The 13,264-nt window shown below is 41.0% G+C and overlaps 1 protein-coding gene across 1 annotated transcript; it reads right to left on the minus strand.

Moving 5' to 3' along the window:
- Positions 1–724: 724 nt before the first annotated feature.
- Positions 725–12,949, minus strand: stom (stomatin). Its single transcript, XM_050053093.1, has 7 exons — positions 12,784–12,949; positions 10,861–10,970; positions 10,445–10,517; positions 6,247–6,329; positions 5,865–6,068; positions 3,610–3,744; positions 725–3,521 (listed from the first exon to the last, which is right to left on the minus strand). Exons 1-7 carry the CDS (start codon positions 12,842–12,844, stop codon positions 3,333–3,335), a joined length of 855 nt encoding a protein of 284 aa, XP_049909050.1. The 5' UTR covers positions 12,845–12,949; the 3' UTR covers positions 725–3,332.
- Between the last annotated feature and the right edge of the window lie 315 nt (positions 12,950–13,264).

Here is a 13,264-nt window from a genome sequence, read left to right on the forward strand (position 1 = left end):
ATAAAATATAAAACATAATAAAGGTAAAGTTATTTGAGGGCGTGCCTGCTTGAGGGACACACTGTCTGTGAGGAATCACCATAGTCTATAAGCCAGCTCCACCCTCTCTACCAGATGTGGTCGCCTCTGGCTCCAAAACACCAAGATGGTGATGGTCGAAAATTGAACTGAATGTCAAACTCGAGGTTTGAAAACGGCAGTCCGCAAACCAGTGTGTGACGTCACTGTAGCTGCAACCATTATCTTACATAGTCTGTTCACACACTTGTCACTAGTACAGTAAAGCCTCCCCATGACAACAAGTTTGCGACGTATGAAAGGGGACACTGGCAAAATGAAGGTATACACGTTTCTGTTTAAGGCCACTCCCACTGAATGTTGAAATTAGTTATGGAGATATTGGCTATAGAGAGAGTTTTTGGACCAGGCTGTAAACAAGTTTCTTTCTTCTGTAAAGTTGGGCATTTCAACACGGAAATCTGTAGGGATGACTTGCTTTTGGAGCCACCCCCAAGTGGCCATTCGATGAACTGCAGTTTTTGGCACTTCCACATTGGCTTCATTCTAAGCCCTAGAGGTTGCTGCTTGCTTCACACACATATACACACCTGACCTCTATGCCAAATATCAGCCTCCAAGGGCAGAAACTGAGGTCGCCAAAAGAGTGGGGAAACATTTTGGACTGAACAACCAACAGAGCAGTTAAAAAATCCACAGACAAAAATGCTTTTTGATAGCGTCTTTATTTTAGGTTTTGATATATTTGTATTATGTCAAGATAGAGCTATATCAAACATTAGCAAACAGTACAAAAAATATTTGTTGGCTGCAAAAACTAACAACCATAAATTCTGAAAAAATGAAAAAATAATGTAACATTTATGTATTAACAAAGAAACATCAGTACCACTTAAGAAATAGGACTGAAGTTTAGTGAACAGAGTTTTTCTTAAGTAAAGGCTAAGAGATGACAGGAGCGTGTTATAAAAACAATCATTCTCTGATCACAGCTGGCGCCGTGAAAAAGTGGAACATTGCTTGGTCGCTGCTCGGTGATCAGCAGCAACCGCCTCTCTTCTTTCTGTAACACAGTTCAAACCCAACTTAGCGTAACTTTCTCCGAACTCAAAATAAAACACTCTTTGTTGTAGCGACCCAAATATACAGACAGTAGCTTAAGTCATGCAACAAAAAAATCTATCGTGAACTTGAAACCTGGATTCAGACGTTACAAACCTGAAACCACGTCGAGTCACTGCAAAACTATAATAAACTTCACAGGACTACAACTACAGTGTACACATACTGTATATGCAGACACACACACTACTGTAGATACTGAATTTACCAACATTTCTGTCCTTTATATGCCAAAAGGAGGGAAAATAGAGTCAGTTTAAATACAGATAGATACAAAGATGTTTAATTATTTGGCTTGTTTATACTGGAAAGCACATGTGATAAAATACTGTTAAATATACTGTCTAAATAAAAACAACTAAGGGATTTTATTTACCTAATTGTTTTTTAAGCGAGTGCATAGAAACGTGAGGTTAAAATGAATCGATGGCAGTAAGTTAAGGCTTTTGGCTAAAAGGTTTGCGATAAGTTTCTTGCTAACAATCCCAGCTTCTCCTGAGCAGTAAAGCCAGAAAGGAGGTGGACAAAATAACAGGAACAACTCCCAAATGTGTGTTCGTTTTAGACAGTCAACTCCATGGCGATCTGAGGTTTAGCTCATATTTTGTCCTCTTTCTCACACGTAACATATGTATGGATAAAAGCACACTGTAACTATACACAAGTAACATATTCAAGGTTTGATGTCATCTGAGACAAAAGTCATGGCAACAGGAGAAATGGTGTTTAAAGTGTGCGTTTCTGTGTTATTAACTTCACTCTGATCCCTACATGCCCAGGAGGTAATTAGAAGATTACTGCCTACCTCTTTTGACGGTTAGTATTGTGATACAGCAAACCAAACATGATCTACCGAGATTACAGCACTGCAGCTTTTGCATGGATCCGTCTCATGCATCTAAAAAAGCTAAGAGGATCGTTATACCAGCATTTCTTTCTCTCACTGTGCCACTAACAGTCGGGAGCAGAGCAGGTTAAGTACAACAGTATACTGTACAGCAGGGATACTCGGGGGACACTTCAGCAAAATGACAGGAAGCCAGGGGCCAGTTAAAAAGCAAATATCAATATTTTCATATGATGAATTATTTGCCTGTTTTCAACATTGTCATATTTGCTGGCTTACTCATTTTTGCCAATCCAGTTGCAGCAGCCCCTTCACAGGTCAGGTGTACAGAGGTGTTTCATAGATTCGAGGACATTCAGGGTTTAGCCCAGACCTCTGTTGGAAAGGATTCTCCTTGGCACGCACTTTTTTTTGGAGTAATGTCTATTTTTATGTTTTTTTATGTACTCTAGCACCATATTAACATTTAAAGTACACAAAAATTCCCAGTGTGGATCTACTTGTTGTCATCTTGAATTAAAAAATGGTCGGCAGGCTGCCCGGCTCCCTAACGCAGGCTGTAATTTTAGTATCACTGCTGTGCGGTGTACATACAGTGTAAGCTTGGTGCTGAGGTTGGAATGAGATTTGTATTCAAATTCAGTAAAAACTTTAAATGGCACAGCTAACATTTAAAAAAAGCAGTACGGTTTTGTGGATTGGCCAAAAGAGTCACCATATCAGGAAAACACTTAAATATAAACTGATCAGAGCACATTAATAGTGGCAGTGGATGCAGTGTTGCCACAGTATCAGGAGACATTAGATGTATATGAAAAGAAATGCGTGTGTGTGTGTGTGTGTGTGTGTGTGTGTGTGTGTGTGTGTGTGTGTGTGTGTGTGTGTGTAGGTGTAAGGCCACATATCCAGCAGGCACTTTCCTTTAACATGTTTGTACAACAGATGATGAGGGCTACAGTCAGGGAACCTCGCCAGATTTCTACATTTGTAGCACAAACAAAGACAAATAAAACTGCAGAATAAAAGTTATTTTCTAGATTGTGATTTGCAGACTGCTGCTCCCTCCTGGTGTGGAGTTATTTCCTCTCACGCAGGTGCAGAGTGTTCAGAGCTACTTTCTTCGTGGTGTGTTTGAATGCAACAATGGCAAGGCGATAAAAAGCTGTTGTAGTGACTAACACCAACTGTTAGTCCTTCAAGGACAGCTTGGTGCATCAGAAGCCACGAGCACTACTTGGCACTGATAGTACAGACAGACATGCTTACTAAACACAGAGGCCTTAATGTGAGTGTGTATGTTAAGATGTGTGATTGTGTACATGCGAATGACGTGTTTAGAGACTCCTCATTGTTTGATAAAGCCCTGCATCATCTCCAGCGGCAGTGGGAAAATGATGGTGGAGTTCTTCTCGGCCGCGATGGTGTTGAGGGTCTGGAGGTAACGCAGCTGCAGGGCGGAGGGAGACTCGGCAATCACAAGGGAGGCCTCCTTGAGCGCCCGTGATGCGTTCATCTCACCCTCTGCTGCGATCACCTTGAGAAGAAAACAGGAGACGGAGGGTGAGGGACGTCTGTGTGAAATCAATACCAATATTCAGAGGTATTCAATATCTACTCCTTACCTTGGCTCTCGCCTCACGGGTGGCCTCAGCCTCGGCAGCCATTGCTCTCTGGAGCTGAAGGGGCAGCTTGACGTCTTTGATCTCCACCCGCTCCACCTTGATCCCCCAGTCATCGGTGGCATCATCCAGAGTGGACTGAAGAAGACAGAGACAAGTGTTGGACAGAAATTGGCAACATGTCATGACACAGTGAGTTCCTTTTCTCAAAGGCCAAACCCAAAACACTCTCCTCTTTCAAAGCCAACTATCTTGCATTTTTCAATTTGTCCAGCAGATGGAGCTCAACCTGAGCACATATTCCTGTCTTACAGAAAGAAATTACATTTAAATCACAGCTGGAAAAAAAGTCACAGTAACACACAATCCTAAAATTACATATACATCACTGCAACTGCGACAAACATCACAGTACTGCAGCCATTTTACACTTACAGTTATTTTGTGAACAACAAGCACTGATGAGCAAGAAACACATTACTTATTGTCACTTTCATGTATCAAATATTCCATGCAGGATGTTTTCAGATCAACATTATGTACGCATAAAAACAGACTGGTGTCTGTTCTTAGTACAGTGGTGCTGTTGCAGAAAGGAGCTTTGTTCTTGTTGTATTTAATCGAATCAGACAAAGCCTCCTACTGTGAAAGCAAAAATTAAACATTTGAGGCTACGCTCTGTGCTGCACGCTTGATGGGTTTGTCTATAAAGGCGACTGTGTTTATGTTTATGCCATCAATGACTTTGCAACTATTATACAGTGATTTGATAGAGGCGTTCAGTGCTGCAGCAGAGGAATCACTGTTGGTCCACAGGTCCTGCCATTTAAGAAATTAAATTATTATATTACTTCCCCAGTAGTCTGAAACAGAGAGATAATTTCAAACAGATGCTGATGTCCAAATGGCCGATCAGTTCAACCCCACCCTGTGGCTGATAATGGCGGCGATGCACTCTTTGCCATGTGCAAACCCCTGGCGGAAGAAGAGGTTTAACTGTTTTAAATTGTGTTTTTATTGTGTTTCAGTGGGGATAGTAAATACTAATTTCCACATCAATGTAAGACCAATTAGTGTTCTCTAACACTGAACACATACAGTAGATCTGAAATCAAAGAGTTTCCGACTGACAAACCTTGTCACTGTGTGTGCGTCACAGATAAATCTCTAATCATTTACAGAAGCCGAGCTTAAACTGGAAGTAAAAGTTTAATGAATAAATAAATAATTGAACTCTACAGCAAAGCAACAGCTGCGCTCTACATGGAACACAAGACTACCTAATGTTTTCCAAATTTACAGCGGATACACACTTTAACTGCAGTTTGTTAGCTTAAGTGACACCGGGTTCAGGCAAAGTGGCTCTGAGCAAGGTGGCACGGTAATCCTGCATTCTGTTTTCTCTGCAGTCAGGCTGTGTTATTGGAGTCTCATATTATTGCCTTCATTTATTTTTACTGACTACATCGTTTGTTTTCTGCATTTCTCACGCAATGAAAAAGAAATTTAGAAAGTGATAACAGTGTGGTGTGAAAAGAGGGCACTGACAGCACAGGGACAGACAAGACAGAGCAGCACCGTAAAAACCAGACAAGCCAGTCCCAGTGCTGATACTTGCCGTCACGTACTGGTACTCAGAATGACCAAAAAGGACGAAAAAAGTCTCGCATTACAGCAATAATTTAGTACACAGTACACCTAATGTGACAAAAAACTGTACTGTATTGTACAGGGAAGGTCAGCCCAAGTGATACTACAAGACATTGAAAATATCCTCATTCAAATTACTAATGTTATTATTACATACCATAGAATTTATATTAATTTTTACAACTAAAATGAATAAATACTTTCCTTCACAGGTTAACTGAAATATCCACAAAAACTCCATCCACTCCATTGGTACCATCCACAACTTTTCACAGTCGAAACAGAAAAAAAATGCGTACTGAACTAAACTGAACTGAACTTAACTGTACTGCTCAGTGGAAACGGGGCTTAAGGGTCATACCAAACACAAGAGCTGACAGCTGTATTTGAATGTACAAAAAGGGGTAACATGCCTCGTATGACAGATAAGATACCTACTCTTATCAAAACGCCAGCCTACCACACGAGGAACTAGATCTGTCATGAATTCAAAAAGTCAAATCTGAACTGATTCAAGACTGGTAGTTCAGGCAAACATGTTAGTGCTAGCATGTTGTATTGAATGACAGTGCCAGCTAACAGTGTGTATAACAGCTACTGTGCTGTACCTGCATACTGTGTGCGATTTCCTCACGGTCAGACAGAATCTCTGCCAGGTTCTTGGTGCCCAGGACGTTCCTCAGGGTGGTCTGGGCCAACAGCCGGGTAGCAGCATCTGCATTGGTGATGTTAGCCACAGCCAGGGTAGCATTCTGGACCCGGTAGTACACCACACCATCGACACTCACTGTCACAGAGTCTTTAGTCAAAACCTGTGATGGAACACACATTTTAGGAAATTAAAGGTACAAACTGTTTGGTGATGCGACGGGGAAAATGCTCAAGTGATTTTTGTTTCAAAGAGTCTGCACATTTATTTTGATGTCCTTTGATTTTTGGTGAATGTGACAAAGTGTTTGTTTAATGTAATTGGAAGTGTGCGTGTCATACCTCTTGCGGAGGGATGTCGAAGGTGATGGTGCGCATGTCCACATTAATAAAGCTGTCAGTGCATGGCAAGATGAAGAACAGCCCTGTGGAATCACAAGAATGCAAATAGTTTTTAACAAAGACTAAAGCCACTGTAAACACAATAATGAGGAAGCGTCTTCACAAATGTTTGAAAACACCGGGATGAATGAAATTCTGGCAGGAGGCCAAGTCGAGCTCTCTTTATAAGGCTGCAGCTGTGCTGACAGCGAGGCAAAGCTGTGGATATTTGCAGCTTTCATAAGCCCGTTTCAAGTCACAATGACTGAATTAGTGCATTAAACAATGCGTGGCATGTGCCTGAGTGAAACAGACATGTGCTAGGTGTGCAACCATTTAGCAAACATTAATGCCACACCAGTGAGAGACTACTGGGCTGCATTTCCTGTCAGGATATTGTGTTTTAAATGGTGAGATCACAGCCATCTGTTCAGCAGAGGAAAGGGAAACAGCAGCAGTATCTTCATTCAATTTCCTTGACATTTACAGCCTTCTCAATGATTATAGATCCTGTCAGACAGGTAAAGAGACCTCAGTTGCTCTCACACAGACTCTGTGAACCATCACGTGACTGAGTGGAAAATTCCACAGATTAGCATTACGAAAAAGGGTCTGCTTCCAATAAATACCTCTGTTCGTGGCAGAAGTGTATACAGATGCAGAATGTTCCACAAACACAGCCTTTTCATTTTATGACAAACCATCGCCGCAAGCCTTTTTCAAACTAAATATACAGTCACTGTTGTATAACAGCTGTTGTAGATGGAGAAAGAACCAGATTATGAGTGTGAGTGGCATTATGGGAAACCAAATGCTAAATTCAACTTTGGCATTGGCTCCTAAGGAATGTTAAGTTTGCTGGCAGAGAGCTATAATTACTCCACACCGTCATCAATGGAGTCCCCTGGCACTCCGAGGAGTCACATTTCAGCATTTTGAGAGGACACTGCCAGGTTTTTAGATCCCGTAAAACGAGAAATCAAAGATGAAAAGACAGCGAGTTATGAGATGCACGCAAATTATCCCTCGTGGGAGTCTGTATTTTTTACTTAAACAACTCTACTGTCTTTCAAAACAGAAATCACATCACTGAGAATAGAATAATGAAATCATTCAGACCCTGAACAGACACATATGCAGTAGCTCTGCCAGACATATGGCTCTGTGAACTTGTGTATGTGCATGCCACTTGGTAAAAACTTGTTGTCATCATTATTAGACCATCATAGTTTTTTGTTTTAAACCGTTGTAAAACTTGCTATTTGTCAGCTTGCCCAGCAGGAAGGGGATGGGTGGGAAGGAAGAGAAAGGCCCCTCCCCTTACGTGATCCTTCCCATGCTTTCTTTCATTATGCTCCCACCAAATGTTTTAGCTAGAGGACAATGCCAGACTGAAATATCTCAACAACTGCTACATGGGTTGCCATATAGGGCTGTCATGATAACAGCAATTGACAAGCCAACCGCAGGAGATAGCAAGCAACCACCACAACTGCTACACTCATGTTTTTTCTGTTTTTCATGGGAGCACCCAGTATTTACACGACGCTGCCAATGCCAGGAACTGAGCCGCTCAGTGTATATTCTGGACTGAACGCTGCACGTTTGCTGTTTTTTCCTGGTTGCCGAGAGTTGAAAGATTTTCAAGTTTGTGTAAAACGCTGCAGCCAGTCATCACTGTCACTTTTTACACAGCCGTCCCCTCACATTGGAGGTGGGTCGGGGCAGAGACCAACCATCACATCACTGAACGACAACAATAGAGAGAAACTGATACTGAACCCACACAGACTGGTGGGTCCTAACTCTCCTACTACGTCTTTCAGCCTTCTCTTCATCCAGAGAAAGAATTCTACCTTGTGCCCACATTTTTACTTCTGTGGATATTCCATATCATTGCAACCAAAGTGTCTTATTGCGCTTATTGCCGTTCTGTGTTCTGCATTTAACAATGCGTATTTAACAAGTATTTAATTTGTTTTAAAACTGTCATTTAAAAAGCAACAATATACCCAATAGTCAATAAAGCTTATATACAGTACACTCAATGAAGTTATTTGCAGAAACAACAAAAACCGGCAGTAATACTGCATTTTGGACTGTTGAGCCACCGTCAATCACCACAGGGGAAATTCCATCACTGCCACAGCCCTATGCTTTTTTTCTTTCTTAAACAGACATTCACAGGGCATAAGGATTAATCCTTTACGATCTCCTCTATTGCCACCAGCAGGTTGACATTTGTGGTTTTCAGTGGAACATTTTAACTACTACTGGATGGACTGCCATGAAATTTAGCACAGTCAAATACTTTGGTTTAGGACCAAGTACCTGCAAAACTCATAACACTTTCATCAGCCTCAGCTGTGTTTGGAGCTAAGTAACAAATGAATATGCTAATATGCTAAACTAAGATGTGACTATGGTCACGACTTGTTGCAATGCTGATGTTCTGAGTACTTCACAGAGCCGCTAGCCTGGTTTTAGACTCTAGTCTTGTTTAACAGTTTCTCCAAACAGTATTTAAGGCTCACTCTTTCATGGGAGAAAAGATTTCCACACACTCAGATCTACGCAGTGTTTCACTTTATTCTGAGCTTTCGGTCTATCAGACTTTCATCAAACCATACCTCATACCACCAGAAGTGTCCTCTGATAATGGCCTGATAAGCCGGATGCTCAGAGTAAAATGAAACACGTCATAGTTTCAAGAGTGTAGAAATCTTTTCTGTTAGTTTGGAGTCATTAATATTTCCAGCACCTCTTGCCAAGCCGGGTGGAGCAGTGGTCGTCCCGCAAATTGAAAACACTGATGGCAACAGGATTTGGATTATATACAAACCATATTTGATGAGTACTGATATGTGCAACAATATGTATGAAAGTTATGTATAGATTATGTAAGATATATAGATTCCTTGCAGACGCCCACCAATATAATTTGAGGTTGGAAGTTAAAATATGTGATTACAGGCCTACTGACAATCAAAAGAGTCAACAAAGAATACTGACCCTCTTCCAGAGGAACAAGCCCCCAGACTCTAATAGTATAGGCCCTCTAAAGTACAGCAGAGCATTTATGTATTGTGGCACCTTTACTATAGTTTGGCTTTGCACAGTAACACCGAGACTAAATAACTAGTCAATTTAAGCACTGACTTTCAGCTCTAATGATGTTTTAGAATGTCTACAGTCATATTGGGTGGAAAATGTTGGACGTTTTAAGAAAAAATTCCCCCAATAAGACAATGATCCCACACATACTAACAAGGCAGACGCCATAGAGTTTTTAAGGCCAAATAATGGAAAGACTGTCCAAGTCCATCAAACGACCACAATCCAACCAATCATGTGCCTCACCACTGAAGACTAAAGACAAAAAGCCTTCGACGCCAGAGAGAACTGGCCACAGTAAAGGCTTGAAAGCATCTCCAGGGAAAATACCAAGTGTCTGCTGATGAATCTGCGTAGTAAAGGCTGTCACTGTTTGGCCGGAGGGAGCAGTGTGCTAAAGTGTGGAGCTGAACGTTGAATTGAATTGACTGCATTTAACACCAAGGACCAATGAGATGTACAGATTTGTTTCATGTGACCTTATAGTCCTGATTCCCCACTTAAGTTCTATGGCATCATCTTCCCATTACAAATGGTTGAACAATGAATAATTAATGCACTCAGATTATGTGACTGTATCAAAAAACTAATTAATATGATAGAAAAACAGAAGGCCTGCAATCTCCACAACATGGTAGAAAGCAATGCAACTTAACATTTAAGGAAACCAGAGAACTTGAACCTCAAGTTGTGAAACAACTGATGATAAGAAGATATTTTACTTTTATAAAGCTGTTTCTCTATAAAGCAGATGTTAGAGCATAAAGAAGTTAGATGTTCAAGCCTTACTTTCATGCAATTTACAGCATCTCCTAGACTCTGAACCAAACTGGGGTTGTGTTTGGGCTCACACTGTCCAATGCAACAGCTGGGCTTATAAACAAACGTCAAGACAACACGTTTTAACTAAGTGATGAAGATGACTGTAAGATAACCCAGAAGGACAAACACACACTGGGACCACGTTTGAAGTACATTTCAATAATAGAACTGAGAGTGTTGAGGGAGTAAAAAATACATGCTGGTGTATAAAAACATTTCTGACCTGGACCTTTGGCTCCTCCTCGCAAAATACGCCCCAGGCGAAAGATAATGGCTCGCTCGTACTCCTTCACAATCTGTGTACAGAGACAAACCACATAAATGGCTTATATATGAGTCTGTTCTTTCTCTTATTTGACATTCTGCAGATGGAAGTGGATACTGAAATGTGCTTCTGGAGGCTAATGTTGAAAAAGCACAGAGCAATGACCCCGCTCACTGAGGATACCTTTTAATTAAATTTATGCAAAACAATAACATTAAATAAATACACATGATATAGGGGATGAGCCTACAGTACAAACACTAGATTTTTCAAAACACTGAGTAAACAGAGGAGGCCATCCTCGGTAATTTACAATACCAGCTAGCTTTGCTTGTAAGGTGGAAAATAAACACTGGATTTGACCTGTGGCTCACCTTAATGCAACACCATATGGAGAGGGGCAGAGTAAGCAGCATGAGGAGAATAGAGCACGCGACCAACAGCCAGCCACACGCGCCGATGTCGGAGTCTGGCTCCTCTAGAGCTGGGGGAAAGAAGACAAATAAATGCACTGAAATAAATTCAACTGGTTCAAATCCTCCGTGAGAATATGTTAATATACACTGAATTTAATACATTTGCAAGCAGCTGTTCTAAAAGCAAGTTTCTTTCAGATGTGGCTCTTAATATTCCCTTGCAAAGAACACACATTTCCTATGCAATCATTCATCAGAGAAGCTTTCATCCACCTCTGAGCACCCACCTTTTGTTACGTGTATGGTTAGTCAGGTAGGTTTAAAGGTCCAGTGTGTAGAATTTAGGGCAGCATATTGGCAGAAATAGATTAGAATATAATGTTTTCTGAACATATGAACCATCATGTTTTGTTAGCTTAGAATGAGCTGTTTATATCTGCATAGGGAGCGGGTCTTTGTCAACGGAGATCTCCATGTTGCACTTCCATGTTTCTACAGTAGCCCAGAACGGACAAGCCAAACACTGGCTCTAGATTGGAACATTCACATTTTCGACCACCATAGTTAGCAACCCCTCTGTGACGAGAAGCTTAAGGAAAACACAGATTTTTAACTCTAAAACACATTCAAACTACTACACCTCAGCAGGTGCTAGAAATTCGGCCCGTCCAGTGTCATAGAAATGCTGATTTGTTACGTGAAAATGCTTTTCAGTGTTTTATGGGATAAATCACTGGGTCATTTTGTTCTGAAGAGGAGGGGACCTCTGTGGATAACTCAGCTCCTGGTAAGAAACATCCTGAACAATTAACACTGAAGGAATCCTAACTGGGAGTTCATGCTTGGCACATGGGAGAAGTTTCTGCAGGGTCACCATTAAATCCTACATACTGTTTCTCTCATGTCACCTCCACCCTTTTGTACACACTGTACACAGAGCAGCCACATCATCCGCCCTGCCTGCAGCATTTAGTCCACTTTAAGTTAGATAATAACATGCATCCACCCAGTGAATGAGAACATTACCTTCAACATCATGTAAATAACGTGTGGCTGAACCTACGACAAAGTTACATGTCAGAAGGCCACTGAAGGACTTACAGCAACTGTGGAGGAGTTAGTCAGAGCTTGATAGTTAGTAACTAACAGATGCATTGTATACAAACTTAAATAATTTAAAGTTAAGGTAGCAATTGGCCATAATGTCCATAACTGAGCTGAACTGATGCTGCTTTGCGTGACGTCACTCAGATAATCAATACTGGTCACCATAGGGCTTTCCACGCTGATCCCACCCTGTGACTCAGGATAAATCCAATGGATTTCAGCTCCTTACTAGATTATCTGTCGATTCCCAAACACTAAAAACAAAAGCTAACTTGTTAGTTTAGGTTGTCAACGGATTTCCTCCAAACAGATAACAGTATTACCCAGCTATCTTACCGGAATAACGTTATCAATAAACATAACCTCAAACAAAAAGCCACTGGCTGCACAGCCATATCATTAAGTGTCTAGGTTAATATTAAACACAACCACTTTTATAATATTATACCGTTAATGAGTACATGTTTCGTGTTGGTAACCGTCCAATAAAACCTGGCACGTTACTACCAACGGACGTTATCGAACGCCAGTAGTTACTACTATTAGCTTGTAGCATGCTAATTTACGTTAGCTTACGTTAGCTATCATGAGCTAACGTTTACTGCCAAAAAGGACGTTGGGTATTTTAACAACAGGTTGACCTACATTTCTACACTATGTCCCATTAATGGAGGAGTCAAACAACTTGGCAGCAATGTTCACTTTTGCTTTGCTACGAACTATGCCCTTTCTGGAAAAGCTGTCCAAAGTTTAATGCAGTAATTTAAGTCTTACCTTGTTGACGCTCTCGTCTCTTGGATTCTTTCATTGCAACCTCTTCGTCGTAACGATCCATGGTTTGAGATAAATAAAATGTGTAACGGTGGTAGTGTCGCTCTGTGTTTACTGGTAGTGATTGTGTCCCTACACTGCTCCTCCTGTTACATTGATGGGGTTTGCCCTGCGTTGTGTCTTGTAGGTGCTGTGACGCAGGAGGGAGTCTTACCCAATGGACGAAGCTCAGCCCACAAAATAGTACAATATATTCATACACTAAATTCATTGCAATGTTCTGCGTGCAAAAGCCAAAATTAGTTTTTCAAATGCAGCTTACTTATCTAGATAGTACATTGTCTAAACATCACATTTTACCAACCAAAGTGCAACAGTTACCAACATGTACTCTGGTCCTCCTAAATAAAGAATTGGATTATGATATTTCGATGGCCAAGAAAAGTTCAATCAATATTTGTGAACATGAGCTACTCTCTGTCAA

Source organism: Epinephelus moara, chromosome 9, assembly GCF_006386435.1.
Source record: "Epinephelus moara isolate mb chromosome 9, YSFRI_EMoa_1.0, whole genome shotgun sequence".
Lineage (NCBI taxonomy): Eukaryota > Metazoa > Chordata > Actinopteri > Perciformes > Serranidae > Epinephelus > Epinephelus moara.

Coding starts and splice junctions, on each gene's coding strand:
- stom (XM_050053093.1), bottom strand. CDS start 12,844: ATGGATCGTTACGACGAAGAGGTTGCAATGAAAGAATCCAAGAGACGA. Junction 10,971..12,783: donor GAGACGAGAGCGTCAACAAG/GTAAGACTTAAA, acceptor TCTTTCCCCCAG/CTCTAGAGGAGCCAGACTCC. Junction 6,330..10,444: donor AGGAGGAGCCAAAGGTCCAG/GTCAGAAATGTT, acceptor GTGATTCCACAG/GGCTGTTCTTCATCTTGCCA.